The 22,810-nt window shown below is 52.4% G+C and overlaps 7 protein-coding genes across 7 annotated transcripts; 4 read left to right on the forward strand and 3 right to left on the reverse strand.

Annotated features, from left to right (window-relative positions):
* Nucleotides 1-780: 780 nt before the first annotated feature.
* Nucleotides 781-2,799, forward strand: AYO21_07173 (hypothetical protein; the record flags this gene model as incomplete). Its single annotated transcript, XM_022657130.1, has 1 exon — nt 781-2,799. The coding sequence occupies one exon, from the start codon at nt 781-783 to the stop codon at nt 2,797-2,799; it is 2,019 nt and encodes a 672-aa protein (XP_022510619.1).
* Nucleotides 2,800-4,132: 1,333 nt separating this feature from the next.
* AYO21_07174 (hypothetical protein) lies at nt 4,133-5,381 on the reverse strand (the record flags this gene model as incomplete). The annotated part of the gene is made up of 2 exons (XM_022657131.1): nt 4,133-4,946; nt 5,032-5,381. The coding sequence occupies 2 exons, from the start codon at nt 5,379-5,381 to the stop codon at nt 4,133-4,135; spliced, it is 1,164 nt and encodes a 387-aa protein (XP_022510620.1).
* An 815-nt stretch (nt 5,382-6,196) lies between these two features.
* AYO21_07175 (hypothetical protein) lies at nt 6,197-9,393 on the forward strand (the record flags this gene model as incomplete). The annotated part of the gene is made up of 4 exons (XM_022657132.1): nt 6,197-6,283; nt 6,343-6,682; nt 6,743-8,350; nt 8,399-9,393. 4 exons carry the CDS (start codon nt 6,197-6,199, stop codon nt 9,391-9,393), a joined length of 3,030 nt encoding a protein of 1,009 aa, XP_022510621.1.
* A 1,397-nt stretch (nt 9,394-10,790) lies between these two features.
* Nucleotides 10,791-11,645, forward strand: AYO21_07176 (hypothetical protein; the record flags this gene model as incomplete). Its single annotated transcript, XM_022657133.1, has 1 exon — nt 10,791-11,645. The coding sequence occupies one exon, from the start codon at nt 10,791-10,793 to the stop codon at nt 11,643-11,645; it is 855 nt and encodes a 284-aa protein (XP_022510622.1).
* A 533-nt stretch (nt 11,646-12,178) lies between these two features.
* On the reverse strand, nt 12,179-15,333 carry AYO21_07177 (hypothetical protein; the record flags this gene model as incomplete). The annotated part of the gene is made up of 7 exons (XM_022657134.1): nt 12,179-12,677; nt 12,726-13,763; nt 13,818-13,848; nt 13,897-14,117; nt 14,205-14,276; nt 14,323-14,888; nt 14,935-15,333. The coding sequence occupies 7 exons, from the start codon at nt 15,331-15,333 to the stop codon at nt 12,179-12,181; spliced, it is 2,826 nt and encodes a 941-aa protein (XP_022510623.1).
* Nucleotides 15,334-15,655: 322 nt separating this feature from the next.
* On the forward strand, nt 15,656-20,547 carry AYO21_07178 (hypothetical protein; the record flags this gene model as incomplete). The annotated part of the gene is made up of 8 exons (XM_022657135.1): nt 15,656-15,979; nt 16,033-16,225; nt 16,278-16,658; nt 16,711-17,298; nt 17,349-17,460; nt 17,519-17,782; nt 17,829-18,232; nt 18,284-20,547. The coding sequence occupies 8 exons, from the start codon at nt 15,656-15,658 to the stop codon at nt 20,545-20,547; spliced, it is 4,530 nt and encodes a 1,509-aa protein (XP_022510624.1).
* Nucleotides 20,548-20,782: 235 nt separating this feature from the next.
* On the reverse strand, nt 20,783-22,070 carry AYO21_07179 (hypothetical protein; the record flags this gene model as incomplete). Its single annotated transcript, XM_022657136.1, has 3 exons — nt 20,783-21,016; nt 21,067-21,924; nt 22,059-22,070. 3 exons carry the CDS (start codon nt 22,068-22,070, stop codon nt 20,783-20,785), a joined length of 1,104 nt encoding a protein of 367 aa, XP_022510625.1.
* Nucleotides 22,071-22,810: the final 740 nt, after the last annotated feature.

Genomic DNA, 22,810 nt, shown 5'->3' on the forward strand with positions numbered 1-22,810 from the left:
GATCCGGAGATTTGATAACCAAGTAAAGAGTGGCCTCATGCTCCTATCCGGGGACTGTGGTTTCTGAGGCTCGCATAGTCCATCAGGAGTCTAAGGCTAGATCCAGTCATTCCCCAGTATACCTCCTGCGCCCTCGGACAAACAGGAATGTAAGAAGTCCCGTCCCTCCAAATTCAGCAGCACTCCATCGAGAACACGTCTTATAGAATAAACCTGATTCTGCCATTAGACTTAACGTGATTACGAATTGTTCCGCTCGGTGGGTCAACGGGTCACGTCAAACCCCCCGGAGGTACCTGGGGTTTTAATTCGCGATTTGCCTCACTGCAGTAACAATGCGGAAAGTTCATGATCCCCGGGAAATCTCTGTTAGTTTTCACAACTCACAATCTTTGCGACTCCGTTGAACTGTGCCACAGAACCACAGGACAGAGTGGACATCATGGACAAGGTGCCGATAAAATCCGTCCTGGACATCGGGTCCGACTGCTATTCCAACCTCCACCTCTTGATGCTTTTACCTTCGTGATAGTCGACTGTGGGCCCTCCTGTCAGTGTTAAGAGACACACACTATTCACCGGAGCGCAAATTTGCCGACAAATTCCGTGCACCACCTCGGCTTGCCTGCGCTTGCTTGATACTCGAGTCTTTAGATGTGCATATACATTGTGGAAGGAGATCGTCACACCTCGTTCATTCATCAATGCTCGCGCCCGCCCCGGCACATCAAGCCGAATCCGCGAAGCCAAGTATCACCTCATTACTTATTGTTTCTCATCATGGGTTCTCAGGATATCAACTTCGTCCACACAGTGGGAGATGTGACGGCGGAGTTCTTGTCTAGCGTCCTGAACACCGACATTGCTGAAGTCTCGTCTCAGCGAATTGGAACAGGGCTCATTGGCGAATGCCATCGATTCAGGCTCCAATATGCGCTGGGGGCCAGTGAAGGACCATCGAGCGTAATGCTGAAGACCGCCGCGGCCGATGTAGACAGTCGCTCGACCGGCAAGTCTCTGAAGCTGTACCAGCGCGAGGCACTTTTTTACTCTGAAGTTGCTCCCACGCTCGCTATACCTTGCCTTGCCAAGTGCTACCATAGCGCTGCCAATGTGGAGCAGGATGCTTTCGACCTAGTGCTCGAAGACATTCACCCCGCCGAACCAGGTAACGACCTGACTGGGGCGAGCCTGGAGCAAGCTCACGTCGCTCTCGTGGAGCTGGCGAGACTGCAGATAGCTTCAGTGAAGAGCAAAAACACCTTACCCGAGTGGCTCCACGAGGACCCAGCGGCCTCACAATCTCTTTGTGAGACTATGTGGAAGCGGTTTGCAGAGCGCTATCAGGACAAACTGAAGCCTCAGCACCATCGGGTGTGCGAAAGATTTGTCGCCTGCTTCGACAATTACTCTCAGTCTTTCCGTGCACCCGAGACGGCCAAGTGTCTCGTACATGGAGACTACCGTCTGGACAACATGCTCTTTGGAGGAGACTCTGGCCGCGGTTTCGTCGTGGTTGACTGGCAAACCATGTCCTGGGGTCCCATGTTTCAAGACGTGGCATACTTTCTCGGATGCTGTGTCGAGCCCGAGATTCGCCGGGCTCACAGCAACGAGCTTCTGCGGGCATACTACGACGCTCTAGGAGCCAATGCGACCTTCACCTTTGATCAGTGCCAAGAAGGCGTGCGCCGTCAAAGCTTCCTCGGACTTGGACGAGCTTTTATAGCTCCCATGATCCTCGAGCGCACCGAATGTGGAGATGACCTGTTTCTGACCTTGCTCGACCGGCTTGTCAATCTGATTCTGGATCTTGATGCCCTCGAAACTCTCCCTGCTCCGTCGACGCCCACACCATTGCGGCCTGACCCTCAGGACGAGCAACGTCACCCAAGTGGAGAAGACTCATTACATAACGAGAGTTGGTACTTTGACGTCGCCGACCCGGAGCAAGCCACAGGGGTCTGGATTCGCCTGGGCGTGCTCCCTCATCAGCCGGGCTCATGGTACGCGGCGTTGATCTGCGGGCCGGGCCAGCCCACAATAGCGGTGGTGGACTTCAACGTCAAAACTGTCACAGAGGACCTAACCATTGACACCCCACACATCAAGGCCTCTCACACAGCCGTCTCCCCACTGAAGCAGTACCGCGTAACATTGACTGGTCTAGGAGAAGCGTTTGACGACCCTGCTGATCTGCTTCGTCGACCGCACGTACGGGGCCGTCAGGTTCCCGTGGACCTGGACCTGACCTGGCACACGGTCAGCACTCCATATAAGTGGCGCATGCTGGCTCGATACGAGATCTCATGTACAGTCAGCGGCACCGTCAAGATCGGTGGGCGCACTATATCTACCTTCAACCACGCCTATGGCCAGCGCGACCACTCCTGGGGACCTCGTGACTGGTGGGCTGCCGATTGGGTGTGGACGGCTTTCCACCTGGAGGACGGTACACATCTGCACGGCGTCGAGATTCGCATGCCAAAGATGCCCAAAATGGCGGCTGGATACCGACAAGACAAGGATAGCACCATCGTCGAGCTGTCCGGGGTCGTGGCAACCGAGGAAGTGGACGAAGAAACCCATTTGATCCGGAGTGCGACTATCAGCTACTCTTGTGCAGGTAAAGAGGACATCGTTCTCGACTTCGAGCCTGCGGGCAACGCACCTCTTCTGCTTGAGTCGACCAAGGACGGCCGCTTTTCCTATTTCCCACGCTGCTGGGCGAAGGTTCAAGCGCGTGATGGACGCAAAGGCGTCGGCTGGGTGGAGTGGAACAATGTGCAACATCAATGATCTGTGCGGAAGATAACTTCGATGGATGTTAGCAATGAAGAAAGCTGGTCTAGATTCTGTCCCGCTGAAGAACAAAGATTCAAGTCATTGTTGGTACAGAGTGTCATGTGCCTCGTGTGAGATGTTGAAAAGCGACAGAGTACGCACTACATCGGTTGCTGTACGTTACCTCCAAGCTCTTTTTTTAGTTTCCTGGAACGGGCTAGCATGTGACCACGTAGCGGTCCAAATGCAGGAGAACTTGAAAGAGATTTCCCTTGACATTCGCACAGTGTGCGCAACTCTGGAGACTTGCCAGACGACCAGAGACTCTTTCAAACCCAATGAAGATGGCCAGAAAAGTAGCTTTACATTAGTGAATGAGGCTGGGAATATCTCGCCACACTGCAACTTGAATCGACCTTCTCCTCTGGGGGCCCCCATGGTGGTCCGACTCCCTGATTTCCACAAATCCTAACCGGAAATGCTGAGAAATTGCTGTTCATGAATAATAAGCATCTAGCAAACTCTTTTGTTCGGGCTGTCAATTGCGTCATTCGAGACATTTGCCCATTTCTAACACGAAATTTCTCTGAAGAGGCATTAATTCAGTATGATAGGTGTCACCGCGCCAGCATAGCACGAAGTGTTATAGCACTAATAATATGAATACGAACTCGAGTAGAGTCTATCTATGTAAGAGTTAACCCACCTACGATAAGGTAATGGTCGTAGGTAGCGCGCGAAATAGTCGTGATAATAGGACTCTTGAGGGGCGTTTGGTCATGTTAGCTATGGCTTTTGGCTGGCCTCAAAATCTGTTGATTTCAACTTGCATGCTACGTTTGAAGCGCTAGAAGGGGAATCACAGTTGCTAGCGTATGGTTTGGTACGCAACAGTGCGTCTTCGTGGGAGATGCAGCTGCGATCAGGAGTCAACTCCTAAAACAGCCGCACAAATGGTGCCTCACTACTTTGAATGGTTTGTCAGAATTTTCACTATACAGAAAAGGCTCAAAGAAGTCGTGGAATGTCAGAATGCCCTGCTTCATACAGTCACAACGTCGAGGCCTGGTTGTGCATGATTGCGCGTGATTGCGCGACACAGGGGGGTTTTACATGTATTGCTGCATATGTATTGCTGTCATTTTGCATATAGAGCAAATCTTTTGGTATCCTCGACTCGCTCGTCGTCAGTATCGACCGGATTCTGTCAGAAATCCACTGTTCAAGGCTCCAAAGATGAACCTATCTTAAACCTCCTGTCTGCCCCTCGTTTCACCCTCGAAAATTACCTTGTCGATGACCAATCTTGCCAAAAGCCTGGTGAGTTGGCTGTTTTTCTCATGCCGGCCTAGCTGCTCTTCGCTTTTGACAAATTCCTGAGAACATACTCGTCACGCTCCCACATATATGTCACTGCTGCTCCGATTGGGCCAAGGCACAGAGATCGAAGAATGATGTCAGGCAATTCGCCCATATGAAGCCATCTCAAAACGGACAATGTGCTGTTGAGATCGATGCTGCTGCAATCGCGTACTGCTGCAGCCGTCACAACAGATGCCGCCGAACCAAGAAGATAGTCCCACTGCATGAAGATGTGAACACCCTCAAAGATATCCTTGACACGAAATCCGACGTCAAGTGGATTCTTCGGAAGAAACAAATGCCAGGGGCTGAGCTCCGTCGCAAGTTCAGATGTGACAAAGTCAGGAAGTATATAGGCCGATAAGGATATCGAGATAGTATAGATGTGTGAAAATGTTGCGATGATAAGTGCACTTGCGTAGACTCGTCGCGTCGTGTGCAGCTGCGACTTGATATCTTGGGACCGGTTGCCTTCAACATTCCATATTCGGAATAACGTCCGGAATACCTGATGCATCAAATGGGTGCATGCCGGATAGAAGATGTATGCAAGAACAGCATACTTCTTTTGCTCCATAGTTACAACGGACGGTCCTGGTAGAGCCATGGCGGCAACGACAAGGATGTAACCACAGAAAACGCCAAAAGGAATGGCTTCCAGGGCGATCCGATCTTCGATCTCAATGCTTGCGCCATTTGGGTAATCAGTTACTCCAGAGTACGTCAAAAATAGGTAGTGATAGATTGGAGAGGCAATGCCGACACCCATTCCTTGTATCGCAGCACCGAACAAGAGACAACTGGATAGAGTAGCGTAGTCAGTATTCAGTCCCCAAGAGGCCCGTGTTGTCACAAAGTTCAATGTATCATAATCAAACATCTTACGAAGGCACCAATTTCCCCTTGTTCCCTTTTCGTAAATCCTCAATCATTGCTATGAGCAGTAGTGCGGCGGTTTGTCCGGCGAATGGAATGTTAGAAAGTGAAAGCCACGGCGAATTTCCGTCGACGATAGGCCAGAAGAAGCAAACAACAAAACCCAAGAACAAATCAATCGACTCCATGCCTGTGAAGCCGTCTTCAAATGTCGTGATCTCATCGGTGAAACGTCGTCGGCTCACAAAATCAAAGAGCTTTTGGAAATAGCCATCGATAAATGAGAATACGAAGAGGACATAGAAGCCAAAGATTCCCATGCACACCAGCCCAATTCGTAATCGAGTAATGTCGGCCATCTCATGCCTTTGGCAAATCTGTGGAATGGGTTCTTGTTAGACCAAACTTGGAACAACTTTGGAAGGAGTAATGACGGCTGAAAGCAAAGAATTCTCAACATTGAAAGTGGTGGAACTCAAGATCAACCCCTTGGACGATAGCCCACCTATCTCACATGGTATTGCTGCTGACAGTATGTAATGAAGGGAAATTAGATGGTTGCCATCAATATAGGAGTATGCTTTAGCAATCGTCAAAACAAAGGACTACATTGAAGGTAATTCATACGTTCCTTTAGTGGCTGTATCCTGGTGGGCTCAAATACTGTAGCCATCGTGCCGCGGATCACAACAGCTTAGTCCCGGCACTGTCATGGGCTTCCTCTCGGCCGAAACTCAGACGACGATTAGGTGTGCTTCTAGATCTCTACGCAGCCTACTCCTCCTTTTCGAACGATGCAGGTGAGTGGTATTGACACTACCGTATTCACCATTACACCGATATGCCCTCAGTAAAACTACTAATCTTTTGGATTTTTGCTCGCCACTGTATACATTGGTGGACTGCAAGGCCGAGGAGAGAATAGACGAGGCTGAGTACGTGCTGGTCACGGGGTATGAGATCATCGCCAACCGCCTAGAGCCTCCGACGCGTTTCCGCTGCCACTTGGCGTCCCGCCCGACCCTCAATCCATCGAAGCCGCAGGCTTGTCTTGTCTTGCTGCCACTGCTGCGTCTTACTGAAACCAACCCTTGACAGTTGACTCTTGTACCTCGTCGGATAGAGTGCAGAACCTCCTCCCTGTCATGCGGAGGATTCTGCGTCCTCAGTCACCATGGCGCATTTCCTTCGCGGCAAGCAGGCCGGCATTCAGAATGACCTCTCTACCGGTGTTTCACCAGAATCTTTTATGCTAGACGATGTACGTTCGCTCCCTCTGAGATCTACAGTGATTCGAAGAAGACTGACAATGGTCTCAAGTTTGCCCGCTATGGCATCAATTCTCAGATCTCCGTGCTCTCCTATGACCCTGTTCAGTCTCTCCTCGCAGTCGGTACCAATGAATCTCAATTCGGCCCTGGGGTCGTCTATGTCTTTGGCCAGAAGCGAGTCTGTGTGACTTTCACCCCTCCTCGACCTTCATCCATCCGAACCATCCAATTTTGCGCCGACAAAATCCTTGTGCTCGACAGCAAGAACGATGTCAGCGTCTTCAGCCTCGACACCAGGCATCTGCTGGCAAATTATTCCCCTCCCGGCCAAGTCGTTGCCATCCTCTCGGATCCCAGTCTCGACTACTGTTTCTCTGGGTTGCAAAATGGTGGGCCCAATAAGATATATAGACTGGGCTGGGGGAAATTTTGCTGACATCCTTCGGCAGGGGAAATTGTGGCATTTGATTTGGACCGCGAGCATCAGACGGCATTCAAGATCCCCAACCTGTGGCGTGAGCGGAACCCCCGAGCACGGATTCTACCCATTGTATCGATGCAGTTCCATCCCAAGGACATAGGAACATTGCTTATTGGTTACTCCGAGGGCGCCGCCATCTACTCTTTTAAGCAGAACAAAGCGATCAAGTTCTTCCACTACGAACTCCCACCAGGCGCTCGAGGCGGGGATGGAGATCCTTCAAACGCCAACTCCGTACGGCATCCGCGGTTGACACATGCTCTCTGGCACCCAACTGGCACCTTTGTGTTGACGGCCCACGACGACTCGAGTCTGGTGTTCTGGGACCCTCGAGATGGCAGAGTCATCCACGCAAGGACAATTGAGGATACAGATGTCAACGTGCCTGGCGCTGGAAAGCCAAGAGATGTACCTAGGAGCCCTCTCACGCCGGTAAGCCCGGGCTTTGGTACAGTGAAGGAGCCGTACTTTCATATTGCATGGTGTTCCAAGGCAAATCCGGACGACACTGGCTTGCTTGTAGCAGGCGGCGCACCGACAACGAACCCCACGAGAGGCCTGACATTCCTCGAACTCGGTCCGACACCAAACTATCAAACCTCGACGTGGGATTTCCTCGCGAACCATTTCCGCCGTCCGAAACGCACACATGTGCTGCCAACACCACCTAATGCCGCGGTCAACACGTTTACCCTTATTCCTCGCTCGTCCCCACACTTTGCAGGCTCTCATGATCCGATAGCAGTCATGACTGTTCTCTCGTCTGGTGAAGTGATCACCTTGAGCTTCCCCTCTGGACATCCCATTACACCCAGCAACCAACTACACGTCTCGTTATCTTTCGTACATCCATTTGTGACCAAGACAGCACTCGCATTCGTCGATCGAACTAGGTGGCTCGGCATGCGTGAAGTTCGCCAACATGGTCCGCAGTTTCTGATCGGCGGCGCTGAGGGTATCAAGCCTCTTAAGAGACATGAAAACAGAAATATTGTCCAAGCCGCTCACGCGGACGGGACCATTCGCATATGGGATGCCGGACATGGCGATGTCATTGAAAATCCTGGCGTCCTCCAAGTCGATTTAGGAAAAGCCCTGGGTCGGTGGGATAATCTGGACGTGTCGCAGATGGGCATGTCTGGTGCAACGGGAGAGCTTTCGGTAGGACTGAAAACCGGAGAACTCGTTGTTTTTCGACTGAACCGCAATCAATTCTTTGGTCAGCCTCCATCTGATCCTGGCTCGAACGAAGGACCTGGCAAAATGCAGGATATCAGCAGACGAGCTGACCCAGGCTTGAAGGAAGGTCTCCTCCCTCTGACCATGACGAATGACCAACAAGGCCCCGTCACCGCTCTACGACATTCCGATGTTGGCTTTGTGGCAGCTGGTTATGCTGGAGGTGGGGTGACCATTGTTGATCTACGTGGTCCGGCTATCATCCACACAGCTCTTCTCAATGAGATGGTCGGTGGTAAACATCGGAGAGGTAGTATACGACGAGCTACTCCAGCCACTCAGTCGACAGAATATGCCACTTCGATGGAATTTGGCATCTTGACCCTTGATGGTGATGGTAAGTGTTTTCCATCCCTGGACTCCCGCGGTGTTAACATGTGAATAGATTACTCCTCACTCGCTCTATTTGTTGGAACATCTCGAGGTCGTGTCGCCACGTTCAAAATTCTCCCATCTCAGTCCGGACGGTATTCGGCACAGTCGACAGGTGTGGCCCAAATATCAGAGGACCGGGTCATCTCATTGTGCCCCATTGATACCCACACAGGTGCCCCTGCAGCTGCAACTGGATATGCAATGGGCGGTTTGCAGTCTGGTCGGAAAGTCGATGGCGTCCTTGTGGCAGTCACAGCTTCATCCGCCCACATCTTCCGTCCAGCATCTGCAAAAGGAGCCTCCAAGACTTTCGACCACTACCTGTGTGATTCGGCCACAGTAGCCCGCTACGAAGATCGTGGCTATGCAATTGTCGGGTTATTTGGTGATGGCGCCGCCCGGGCATTCTCAATCCCGGCACTGAAAGAAATTGCGAGCATCCGCGTCAATCATCTCCTTGACACGAAGCGTTTCGGGGACGCGATCGTGTCTCCCACAGGCGATATCCTAGGTTGGGCAGGTCCTAGCGAACTAGCCATGGTTAACGTCTTTGGCTGTGGTACGTCCCTCCCACCTAGCACCGACCGTCTCTACGACGGCACCAAAATGGTTCCTCCTCGACCTACGATCAGCAACCTGCAATGGATCGCGGGTACACAATACATCACTCCTTCAGACATGGACATCCTCATTGGAGGGCCCGACCGACCACCTTCTAAGCGAATGATGGCGGAGATGCGGGCTGCGCAGGAAGCCGAGTTTCAACGACAAAGGGAAGCCGCGCGAACAGGACGGGCACCCAAGCCTGACCATTCTCAGGAGACGTATTGGGCGTACATGCAGCGGCAGCTTCAAGAGAGAACAGAGAATCTGGGATTGGCGGGTGACAGTCTCGATCGAGCAGCCGAATCCAGCAGTTCGTGGAGCGACGGTGTGGACAAGTTTGTAGCGAAGCAGAAGAGAGCGGCAGCGCTGGGGTTTATTGGATCGAAGCTAGGGTTCTAAAAGATGTGCTGATGGAGTTTGAGCGAGGAGTTTTACGACTTGCACGCCAGCTACACCTCCTGAAAGCCGATCATGTGCGTGGCAAGGTATGCGCGTATCACGAGGCTTGCTGTGCTAATGAATGAGAAAAGAATATAGGTTGCAATGGTCAACCCACGTACTGGGCATCTTTGGCGCAGGCCTCGGTGCACAAGAGCACGATATAGATATACGACTTCAACCCCAGCTTCACGGGTGTCCCAGAGCCTTTCCTTTGCTGGAGAGAGCATCTATAGTGGCAATCTTTTGGAGTTTTCTCACACATCGTCACGGTTTTCTGTCGACAGTGCTGGGGGAGCTAGCTACTCGGCGTCTGGATATTCACCGGGTCAAAGGAAGGCCGTGTGCTATTTGTCTGTCATTCTGGCTGGTTGGTTGGTTGGTTATGTCTCATTTTGTTTCTTCTGGATCTATTTCCGCTTTTGAATTCCAGAGAGAGCAGAGATGCTCACAGGATAAGGCCCCGGGAAACCGAGTTATTACCCACATCCTCTTTGCGCCAGAGTGCCTTTATCCCCATCTACACAAATGTCAGAGGAGTGATTGAGTCGCTCTTCACCCTCCACCCTTCAACAACGACAGTGTCATGACAATGACAATGACGCCGCCTCCGCCGCCGCCGCAAACGGCCAATGAGTCGCAGTCGGTGCCACCGCCCAGCCCCATTGTCTTCTTTGCCTTTACGGTTTCCGACGTCGCCACGACAGCCGCATCCGGAATACCAGGGAGTTACTCGACCCATGCTCGAGACAAAGAACCGAGAAGGTCTTGTCATTGTTCTGTTTCTTTTTTTTTTGGTTTTGTGTGTCTGTGCACGGGTAAGGGGTTTAGGGACCAATGGTATCTCGAGGGCTAGGATCCCATGATGGTCTGTCCGCTCGTGGGTACGGAGGAGTGACGATGTACGATATACGACATACTGGAGGCCGGGCGGTGATGTGTTGGTAGCCTGTTCCATTGTCAAACGGTCGCAAGGATCTGCCCTGCTTGGATTTTTTTCCTATTGTTTTTTTCCCGTCGTTCGTCGGTTTCTTTGTTCGTTTCAACAATCGCTTTGTTTGGCCCTCGCGCCTACATACATCGGAGTTTTGGGCGAGGATTATCGCTGGAAGATTCCTAAAGACCTCGAAGTCGTGGGATCGAGGATTGAGAGCCATCAATTACCTAGCAAGTCCTTTTTCGGTCTCAGACGGTCGAGTCCAAGTGAAGTCTGAGTCCGAGTCCGAGTCTCAAGTCTCAAATCTCAAATCAAGTGAAAGCGAGGCAAGGCAAGTCATCCTCGCGAGAGAAAAACAAAAACCCGAGTAAGTGGTGTGGTGTGAAAAGAACCGAGACAAGATAATCTGCGTACTGGCAAGATGAAGAAACTGGCACGCACGCTGTCTTCGCGCGGCAGCAACCCAAAATCTCATCCCCATCCTCCTCCTCATCCACCATCGCCCTCAAGTGGTGTTAACCCTCATCATCAAGCGAACCGGGCTCGTGCTCGAACATCCTCCCTGACGAGCCCGATCCCGCCTCACACGCATCTCCATTTCCCGCAGTGCCCACACACCACTCCCCCGACGCCCCGACCGGCCCGGTTGCCGGCCGTGCTGAGGACCGAGGTCGTCGAGAATGCCGTCGCGGCAGATACCCCAGACGCTTCAGGGTTGGGTGGCACCGCGGCGGACACGGACCGCAGCAGGGGTGTCGTAGAAGTGCGGCAATTCCTGACCACGCCGACGCACTGTCTCGACTGCACGCTCGCGCTGGCCGCGCAGCATGAATCCTGGATCCGAGAGCTCTGCGACGGCGCGGTGCGGGAGGCGAGGTTGAGGCTCGTCGAATTGAGGTCGGGTCTGGCTGCTGCTGCTGCTCCTGCTGCTGCAGATGCTCATGACGACGACGACAAAAAGGAGCAGATCAAGTTCCAGGCCGAGATCCAACGTTACGAGCAGCGCATCGAAGAACACCTGCGCACGCGGGACGGCGATGTCAAGCAGGTGTGGGACCGCGTGCGTAAGGACTGGGAGGGCGGTGTTCGAGAGGTGGTCAGAGACGACGGCACGGGCGAGGCCGAGGAACGGTGCGTCTTTGTGGTGCCCTGGGAGGCCGAGGGAGAGGTGGTGGATACGGCGGCTGTGTCTGTCCCTCTCCAGGAAGGGATCGTGGCGCAAAAGGGGAGTGTGAAGGTTGCGTGGATACCGATGGGTGTGAGTGAGAGTCAGTGAGAGTAAGTTGAAATACGGAGGGGGTTGGCTTCATTTGGCTCTGCTAGGTGCTGTAGATACAAGATTGATGATGGGTGGACGAGAGGATGTGCATGCCGACACTACAGAAGGCGAGACTTCGCTGTATGCCTACAAATCCTCGTGTCAGCTGCCAAAATGCGTGTTTCTGTCGACCACTCCGTCCTCTTTCCATTCATTTTCCGACTTTGTTCCACTTCCACAGTGACCCTCCATGTCAGATTAGCTAGACACGAAGCCCCGACAGCGTTGGTTGTTTTGAGGATTTACGGTGGTTTGCAGATCTTGGCCGTGAGGCCATACGAATTGATCTCAGAACTCGCAACTACACATGTATATAGTGGTCTGTGTGGATGTGGAGATGCCTTCCCCAAAAAGTTAGGTCACACGGGTGGATGCGGGAAGTCATGAGCTTCTACAGACTAGAGATAGATGGTGCCTCAAGATACGATGCAGCTATCCCCTCAGGACTCCTCGACACAAATTTGATGGTCCATCACCAGACAGTCAGGTCTCTATCCCTGGAGCAGGTGACACTCCTGCAGCAAGTCTTCAAGCTTCTCCTCATCCTCTTGCCCGCGCCCGTTCCGCCTCCCACCACCCGAGCACTCCCCCTCGTGTTTGGAATGCGCGATCTTTGCCAAATATCGCTTTCGTTGCTGCTTGCGGACGATATTCTCCTCGATGCTCTGCTCCACCACATACCGCCACACCGTCACTGGCTTGTCTTGTCCGATGCGGTGGGCGCGGCCGATAGCTTGCTCTTCTACCATAGGGTTCCAGTGTGGCTCCATGAGATGGACATCGGTCGCCTCTGTAAGAGTCAGACCCACAGAGCCTGTTCCAAACGTGACGAGCATCACTCGTACTTCTGGATCCGTCCGGAACGCAGAGAGTGCTCTGGCTCGATCATCCGGCGAGTGCTTGCCGTCGATACGCACGCATTGTATGCCGTACCGTTGAAGTTGTTTCTCCAGCAGTGCTAGTGCGTGTAACCAGTATGAGAAAACAAGGCTGTCGTCGTCTTAGCATACTCTCACGGATTCAGGAGCTGCCACTCACCTCTTCCCAGTACCCGCAAGGGGCTCCTGGTGTAGCTCTAGGAGCTTGGACGTTACTGCGACAATTTTCGCAGGGGTGAAATTCCCCGTGTCCTGCTCCGGCGGGATAAGGGAAGTAATCCCGTCATATGTACTGGTGGCACCCGGAGGATTACCAGAGACGAGGTCTTCTTCGACCGCCCCACATATGAGACAGGATACCTCCTTAGCTAATGCTTCGGCGCTGTTGTTTGGAGAATTCGCCCTACAGGCTTTACAGAGCGCATGGCCGCATTGTCCGTGGAAAACCGACGGCCACTCGGCTTTCCTGATGGTCCCGCCACATTGATTACAAGTAACGTTGGAGACCCAGGCTGGAATTTCGGCAAGCTGGCGTGCAGAGCGGTCTTGCAAACTGATCCCGTCGCAGCAAATCCTCCGTAAGTCTCGGATGCCTAGGAGAGTGCTTATCGAGCGCTGTGCTTTTTGGACCTTGGAGGCCTCGGCCAAGGTTTGGAGGATGCTAGTTTTCACCACATCATATTGGTCGCGTTCCTGATTGGAAAGCGAGACGCTGATCGTGCGTAACGTTACACCACCTAGGCCCAGGGCCTGTTTCATACGGCGAATCTGAAATACCCTAGTCATACGGCGTAGATCAGAGAGACCAGCCTCATCACGCCTGGATAATGGATCCGTAATGAACTTCCTAAACGATCGGGTCGAGTCGAAGGGATAGAATCTGAGCCAGCGAGTGAGAGCGCAAAGATCGCCCAGGCCATTCTGAACGGGCGTGCCTGTCAAACACCATCTCCTCTCGGCCTCAAATTCATGCAAGGTTTGGAAAACCTGTGTTGAGGAGTTGCGAATCCAGTGGGCTTCGTCAAGGGCGATTCGGAACCATGAAAATTGACCCAGATGACTAGATGATGACTTTCGTCCCAAGGAGATAGTTTCGTATGTCGTCAGCACAACTTGAGCAGTTGCCAAGTCCGAATGCAGCCTTGGTTTTGCCTGGCCGTGGTGGACGTAGAGGCGTAAAGCCTTTGCGTCTAGATGTCTAGCAGAGGGAGTCAGTGGTGTGTTATGTTTCCCCATTGCGGCTTGGACTTACTTGGAAAGCTCGTCTTGCCAATTCTGCAGAGCTGCATCGTGTCAGGAAATTTTTGTTTTCAGAGTTCTGGAAGTCTTACTTGAAAAAGGGGTTACGATAAGGGTGGCCCCAATTTTCTGGACCTGGCGCGGAGATGCGGTGTGATTGTCGGCCATGAAGTGTCGAGCCTCTTCCAAGGTGTGGATTATCAGTGCCAACAACGAGAGAGACTTCCCCAGTCCCATCTCGTCTGCCAGCAAGCCCCCTACGCACTCGTTGACTGGGGCATGCTTTTTCTCCCGAGTCAACTCGTGGACATACCTATCGATCATTAGAACTTCAATCTATCTCGTGTATCACTAGCTTGATACTTGCTTTGGTTCGAGGCTGGTCCAATCCCGCTTCCACATTGTTGAGAGGAGATGTTTCTCCTCTGTGGCCTCGCGACGCAGCATAAAATCCAGTGCTTCGATTTGATGACTGTAAAGGAGTTAGAACTGAAGGGTCGATCCAGTGGGGTTCTCACGGCTGCAAGGTTGTCTTGATTCTCGAGTCTTGTTCAAAGACCGACTGCAGACCACCGTGATGCGTCTCACACAGTATGTTTTTGATTTCTTGGTCGAAATGGTGGGTATCATCTGACTGCTGTATGAAGAACGGGGTGAGTTGTTCCTCTGTTCTAGAATATACATGAGGATTGGAGTAGGGGATAGATGGATGCAGCACACTGGGCTCCTGTAAGAAAATATGTGCATCCCCAAGACAGATTCCGACTCGCTCTCCGTAGGATGCTGGACCGAAGAGGTTTATCTCGCAGGATAGGACCATATGGGCCTGCTTCTTAGAGACATTTCTGATTATTTCGTCGTCGAGGGAGAGGTATACTTCACACTTCAAGCTTGGACACTGTGCCTTCACCTTTTTGATGACCGCCGCGTGTTGCTGGTCCAATTGTGCCACCTCCTGGGCATCGCTGTCGCAAATGGTGATGCCATCGGATCGAATTCGGATCGGAGAAGCCGTCCGTCTCTTGAGGAATTGGGTAGATGACCGTTGGGAAGAAGGGAAGAGTTTTGCGAAAGCATTGGTTATCTAGGCAATGAGCAGAGAACTGCAATCATGTCGATGGATTTCTCACCAGTCCATAGCAAACGGTAGTCGCTTCATCCGCCTTAGCCAAAGGTTCTGTCTCTTCGGTGCTCCGAGAAGTGGAGAAAGTGTCAGAGTCGATTGCAGGGCTCGAAGGCGTCTCGTCAAGGGTTTCAGGGTCGGCCCGGTGAGATTCGTCTGAGGATTCCAAAGAATGCTCTCGACTTTCGTAGAGGTCAACATGGCAATTTTCAGCCAATTGGTCTTTGAGGCAGGGTTCGGAAAATGTCTCTTGTGGGATCTCGAGGTCGTCGTGGTCTTTGGTGTCTGTCGTTCCGTTCAACTGCGCAGTTGACCAGAGGTTGATGTCAGGCCGCCGAACCAGATCCGGGCAAGTGTCGACACCCCCCAACGCAGTCGTCCACGATCTTTTCTTTGTGAGCTCCATGCTTTGTGTTTCAATTTCACTGTGCAAGATGTTGATGTTCTTGTGTCATTAAATAATCCCGATGGCCTTCACTGGGGAGAGACTTGGGCAACCACACCTGCGACCTTGATCGCAAATCTGCCTCGCCTGCAAGGCACCCTTGACAACCTGCAGGATGAGGCTGATCAGGCGCATCTAGCGAACTGCCACGTTGCGCTGGTGGCGATGCCCCTCGCTCTTGTTTTCTCTGATGTGGCAGCCTGCCATCCACCTTGTTCCTCCCTTGCTCACTTTCACCCATCGTTCCAAGGTCACAACAAGGTGATGCAGCAGATCGGTCAAGATGGCGACTGTGACACACGCAGATCCTGCGAGCTCCATGGCTCTTGTATCGTCTCTGTTCGCTGACGCTAGTATGGACTTCAAGAGCAAGGTCCCGGACCACCTTGTTCCAACCTTTGACGAGATCAGAACTCTTCAAGATCTGGAATGTGCTATTCGAGACATTGAGGCAAGTCAAGGAGGCAGAAGATCACTCCGCTATTTGAGCAAGATCATGCCATATCTCAAAGCCTTGGATGAATACTCGAAGGTTATCGAAGTGTTTGTCAATGCAAAGCCTGAAATCATGGCCTTTGTCTGGGGGCCCATCAAGCTGTGCTTGCTGGTAAAGTGTCCTCCTCATCCTACAGCGGGACTTCAACTGATGACCTGGACCAGATCGCCTCAAAGCATGAGAAGGCATTTAATTCTCTCCTTTCAGCCTATGTCAAGATCAAAGACGCTCTGCCCCATTTCTCTGCTGTCGAACAATTGTTCGAGAACAACCTGCAGATGAGACACGTTCTAGTCAACCTCTACAAAGACATTCTTGCCTTTCACCTGCGGGTCCTCACTTTCTTCTCCAGACCTGGTAGGTGCCTCATGCTGTTTCCCTCGGCAGATTTCGCAGGCTCATGAGTTAGGCTGGAGCATAGCGTTCCGCGTTACGTGTAGAACGTTTGATGATATGTTTGGTGATATTGTCACCAATCTCGAGCGTTCAAAAGAGCTTTTCTACTCTTCAGCAAGCATTGCGCATTACCAAGCTGCCCAGGAAGCACGGCAACAGATCGAGGTCATATTCAAAACACAACAAGAGACAGCTCGAATAGAGAAAAGAACCTACGTGCATGGATGGCTCAGTCCTCCTGAGCATTGCGAACGGCACGAACAGCTCTGTGAACTCCGGTCAGAATATCCACAAACAGCACAGTGGATTTTTGAAGAGCCATATTGGAAAAACTGGCTCAACAACGAAGAGCAAAGTGGTAGGATCTTATGGGTGTCGGGAATCCCAGGAGCGGGTATAACACTGCCCTGTCATTTACCTCTGCATCGCTTTGCTGACTGCAACAGGCAAGACTGTGATATTTAGTGCCATGGTCGAATCTCTGATCCTCCGATCCAAGTCGAACTCATCGTGTGCGGTCGCTTACGTTTACTGCAAGTACAATGACCGCCAAAGAAATAGTTTTGCCGAGTTGGCTCGATCTTTGATTCATCAGCTCGCTGGCATGAATGAAATCTGTGGAGAATATTTGTACGATACTGCCACAAATAGTATGGAGAGCAAGGCCCGTGGGAAGCAAGTGCTCACGACGATAACTCAAGATGTCCTCCAGTGCTACGAGGAGGTGTTCATTGGAATCGATGGACTCGATGAGTGTGAGAAGGACCAACGAAGGCAAGTTCTTGACTTTCTCAAAGGACTGTTCAAGCTCTCTCTGCCGGATTGCAGTCTTCGTTTGTTCTTAACAAGCCAAGGAGAGCGTGATATTGAGAAATTCATGGCTTTGGCCCGCTACCATGTGAAGATTGGACCACTTCATCTGTCGAGGGATATTCTCTGCTACGTAAACAGGCGAAGTGTAGAGCTGGCCAGGTTCAACTTGACAAGCCAACAGATGGGTGATCTGAACAGGGATGTTTCCGCAAGGTGTTCAGGTGAGTCAACAGCATTTACTTGTCCTTGACCCAGAAATGACTTTGAGAAGGCATGTTTCTTCTGGCGAGACTCATCTTTGATTTGTTTAAGCGCTGTGTGACTCGCGCAGACTTCGATGATGAGTACACCGGGAAAGGTCTTCCGAGTGGTATTGACGAGGCGTAAGCATACTACTCCGAGGTTCAAATGGTAAGGTATGCACTAATGTCCTTGTTCAAGCTATGGTCGGATACTGTCCCAGGTCAGGAAAAGAGAGATCGAATCCGGCCGAGCCAGGGCAAAGCCAGTCTTGGAAATCCTCAGCTGCGCGCAACGGAAGCTTTACGTCCACGAGCTACAGGGCATGCTTTCGATGGATACGACTAATCGCCAGATCGATTTCAGCCGTGGAAGGTATACCCAGCACTTCAAAGAGATATGTGGACCGCTCGTGGAGCTAAACTTGGATGGAACCGTCGATTTTGCACATCAAACAGTCAAAGAGTAAGGCTCGATTCCTTCATGATAGACCCAGCACTCATTTCTGCAGCTATCTTGATCAGTATCACTCGGAGTATGTCAACCTTGGATCTGCCGCCTTCCACTCTGCTGGCATACTCACATCCTACCTTTCACTCGATTGCTTCGCTTCTACTTCTACATCTCAAGACGAAAAGGTGATTGAAGCGGCCAAAAAAGGATGCTTCTCTTTCTACAAATATGCCGTTTTATATTGGCTACGTCATATACAATGCCTAGGGGAAAACACTGTCCCAGAAGCTCGAAGAAATATGAGTCTACGCAGGGACGTCCAGGCCTCATACCGAAATTTGATTTCCTTCTCTGAGGTGGCTCATGACGATCAAGATGACATGCAGCTCGACGGGGGCGCCGACTTTACACTGTTACTTGAACAAACAGATTCCTTGTACGAGGGGCTTTTGCAAAACCACGGTATAACCTAGCCGTCTGCCAGTTAGGATTGCATAATGACCAGTGTTACAGAGGAGGACTCACCAGTCGTGCGACAAATATCTCGCATTCAGCGGGCTATGGAGGCCGTCATCTCTACCGAAACGGACAGTGACAAGAAGGGACTCCTCAAAGACGCTTATGGCCCCCGGCCCTACCACTGTCCAGTCCTCTCGTGTTTACGATTTCATGACGGTTTCTCAACCCCGGAGGAGAGAGAGAATCACCACCGAACCCATGAAAGGCCGTTTCGGTGCTCCTTCCAAGATTGCAGCTTCCATTCCGTTGGATTTCCGACCCAGAGGATCCTTGACGCGCATGTTGACGCATTCCATGAGGCAAGTATAGTACCACAGTTTTTGAACATGAAAACCTGCTCGATTTGGGTTTCTTTGCAGAATATTGTCAAAACTGATGACGAAACGTTAGTCGGTGACATGTGCGTCGAAGCTGCAAAGCATCCAGAAAAACCACCAGGGCTGATTGCCCATGCCATTGAGAAGGGTCACTTTAATTCGGCACGCGCCTTGCTTCAACATTTCCATGGCCTCGACGACATAGTTTCTGAAAAAGTTGGACAAGGGAAACTCATCGACACACTAGCAGGGGCTGGCGAACTAGGCTTGATGCGACAGATTCTCGCCCTCTGCCCTTCGCTGCAATGGACGGCGTTCGATTATTGGGCCGCCTGTTTTGCGGCCATTAGTAACGGCCGCAAGAATATGGTCTCATTCTTGCTTGATCAAGCATACCACCAGGATTCTAACCCTCCCCCGAGAGTACCTCGTGAGCTCATTCGCAGAGCAGCACGAGCTGGTTATGGAGATCAGCTGTCGGTAGTTCTCGATAAAGTCGGCCATCTCTGTCCGCATAATGCCTTTGCTACTTGCTGTCTATTCATAGCTGGCGAAGGCAACGCAGCGGCTCTGAAACCAGTCTTGACCACCTTCTTGAGTGCTTGTGGCCCCCAAGCCAAGAAGCATAAGCGGTTCAAGCACCTGTACGAGCTACCTATCGGCGATGCGGTGACGAGGCTGATCGAAGAAACGGTGAGATATTCGCAGGGCAAAGAGGGCGGGAGCTTCAACTCTGCATTCCAGCGTGCAGCACTCCGTGGAGACGTTGACCAGCTGACAAGGATGCTGGATTTGGGGATTGATATCAACTGTATCAGCGGGCAATATGGCACCGCGCTGCAGGCTGCATCCAAAAAGGGCCATGTCCATGTAGTCCGCCTCTTACTCGACCGTGGTGCTCAGGTTGGGATCGTGGGTGGCGAATATGGCCACGCTGTTGCCGCCGCTACCGCTTCAGGCCAGCTGGAAATATTGGAAATCTTGCTTGCAGCTGGCGCAGATGTATCACAAGAGGCTCAGGCGAACTCCCAGAAGGGGGTTCGGAAGACCCAGCTCTCTCTTGTATCCGGTCCTAAAGCAGCGCCTCCTCTGCATTTCGCCGCAAGTGAAATGCAGGAGGGAACATTGCGAGCGCTGATCGAGGCCGGAGCCGACGTGAGGGCGGTCGACAGCAACGGCGACACTGCCTTGCATGTATGTGTTCTAGGCCCATGCCCCTACAACAATTCTGGGTTGAAGATAACTTTCTGGCATTTACCTGATGTCGCAGGGAGAATCCGGCATTCAAGCTACACAATTGCGAAGCTACTTTTAGAACGGGGCGTTCTGGCCACGGCGCAGAACAAGGCCGGCAACTCTCCCCTACATTTGCTCTTTAGAGCCGGGCAGCTTAAGTCTCTTAACACGGCGCATCTGCTGCACCACCCCTGTGCTGTGCAAATGGCAAAGATGTTATTCGAGGCTGGCGCAAGCTTTGATCAACTGAACAATGACAACGAAAGCGCAAGGGACGCAGCCATCCAGATGGGTGGGCAAACTCTGCAGGACCTGAAACGTGAAATTCCAAGTGCGTGGGAAGGGCATAACCGCTCCGACCCCGACTGTGAGATGCGTGGGCACTTTGAGCCTCGCGAGGATGTGTCACAGTTTCCGTCCCCTGGACTGGGACTGGAGCCTTCGGCATCTCAGAGCCCTGGCAGTCCGTTCGAAACGGAGCCCTCATACGCCCCTCTGGAAGTAGAGCAGCGGCCAACGACTCCCACTGACGATCCATTTATCCTGTCTGCCCTTGTGACCGATTACCAATATACGCCTGGAGATGGAACATACAGCGCGGCTGACGGGATAAATGCGCCCGGTGTCGACGAAGCAGATCGGTCGAGCAACTGTCTCCACGACCCGGATTCTGAGCTGTTTAGGAACCCCTGGCGACACGCTTGAGACGAGCGCTAGAAGAACTAGACTATGTGGGAGACCGAGTATCATAGAAACATAAGGAGAGGCACGCGAATTATAATATACAACAAAGACTAACAGGAGCACTACCCGCGCAGGCTCCTTGCTTTCGAGGTCACAGAGACTCACTTCCTTGTTCCAAGAGGACAATAATGGCACTAGCTGTATCTATCGCACACGAAATACCAGAGCGTTCAAACCTTCTCATCTCCCACATCTATCAAGTCGACTTGGCCTGCGCCTTGGCCATGCTTCTCGTGACGCGCCTCGCCGGGCCATCCTGGGACTGTGCAGCGCCTTTCTTGACGGGGACCGCTTTCTTCTCGGACGTCTTCTTCTTCTTCTTGGTAACCTTTGCTGCGCTGGCGATGGCGGTCGAGGCGGTCGTAATCTTGGGCTCGGTATTCTTCTTGGTAGCCTTGGCCTTGGCCTTTGGCTTAGCTTTTGTCGTTTTCTTCGGGCCGCTTCGTCGTTGGGTCCTGGTTGTTGTTGTGCTGCAACAACAGGAGTAGTAGAGGTGGCGGTTTTGTCGGTGTCAGCCTTGTCCTTCAGATCCTGCTTCTGCTTCTCCTCCGTCTCCGGCTTCTCCTGCGTCTCCTCGTCCGGCTCCTTCTTCACCTCCACCTCCCCCTCGACGGTCTTCCCTGGGCCAGCTCCATGGGTGGATGTCGTCCCTTTTGGCTTGTTTGGGACCTTCCTCGGAGGAGGAAGAGGGGCGACCTCGTCCTCAGACCAGTACGGGGAATGCTCCGCAGGCATGACATCGGGAATGCTGACAGCCGGCGGCGGCAGGGGTTCATTTTCCTTCTCCGGCTTGGTAGGACTCGTCGCCGTCTTCTTCTGCTTCTCCTTCTTGTCCGTCTTTCTTTTCTTCTTTTCCTCCTCCTCGTTCGCCACCACCTCCTTCTTCTTCTTCTTCTTCGTCACCTTCGTCGGTTTTCCCAAACTCTTCGCCTTCTTCGAGGTATCGGCAGCCTTTGTCTTCGTCGACCCCGAAGCTTTTGCGCCAGGCGCTGGAGTCGGACTCACGTACGCCGGGCCCAGCGCGTCCTTGATGGCCTGCTTGAGCGCGCGCTTCGTCTTGTACTTTGGCGACACGATGGGTGGAGCGCCGCCCGCGGCGAATTCGTCTGCCGTGGCGGCGGCGGCGACCTGGGCCCGACTCCTCGTCCTTCTAGAGGTCACTATCGGGTCCGAGTCCGGAGTGCTCAATCGTCGCGCCCTGGATGGTTGTGCGTGCGACGACGACGGCGGCGGTGGCGCTGCAGTGGCTGGGATGGGACCTTTGGACTTGCCCTTGCCGGTCTTGGACACTCCGGCTGCCTCGCTGGCTTTGCCTCGGGGGCTAGGAGGGGGAGATTTCTACATGGACCCCTTGAGTCAGCGGCCAAATCGACAGTGGTATGCCAACATCCCTCCAGAAGACAGAGGGGAGGGAAGGGTGGAGGGAGGGATCATCCATTCCGAGGCCAGCGAGATTTCGCTATTCGACTTACATTCGATGTCATCTTTCTGCAATTCTATCGTTCTCTTGCGCTTGATTCTTCCCTGTCTGTCAGGCAACTCAACCAAGCTGTATATCTCCTGCGGTGCGAGTAAAAAAATGGGAAACGAGATAGGAGAATCCAGACACAGAGGACGAGGAAGGGAAGCCCATGACCCGAATTTTGAACGGAAAAAGGGCATGCATGCATGATTGCTCGCCTGCTCTCTTGTTCGTGGCAATTCTTTCTTTCTCTCTTTCTTTCTTGGTCGCATTTGGGTGCCTCATGGACAACAAAGGGAAAATGACCAGCTGGAAAACCCAAGAGAGCACGCCAGCCAAGTTTTGTCAAGTCCGCGCGCGCGAATGCATCCGGCGCAGAAAATAAGAGACCAAGAAACAAAGCCATCGACTTTCGCTGAAAACGGCCCTGGCGCCAGCAGCAAAGCACTTAGCGAGGATTGCCGCTGGCTTTGTCTTGGATGAGAGCGCATGCAGTGCAGCTGAGATCGCGAGTCAGTGCCAGCCAGGTAAGTAGAGAGAATGAGGGATCACAAAAAGAAAAGGCTGTGTGTGCACAGGTATCGAGCAAAAGTTGAGTTCGGGGCAATGGACAGGTTCTGGGGAATGTGGAATGAAACGAGGGGAATTCCTCTGGATTCCTCGCCAGCAGTCCCTTTATATCCAGGGCAGACAAGCAGTAACACCATCGCTGGGTAGCCCCTGGATCGCATCGCCTTCTCCAAATCCATCATCTTTCCAAAA

This window comes from Fonsecaea monophora (genome assembly GCF_001642475.1).
Source record: "Fonsecaea monophora strain CBS 269.37 chromosome Unknown Scaff53, whole genome shotgun sequence".
In the NCBI taxonomy this organism is placed as follows: Eukaryota; Fungi; Ascomycota; class Eurotiomycetes; order Chaetothyriales; family Herpotrichiellaceae; genus Fonsecaea; species Fonsecaea monophora.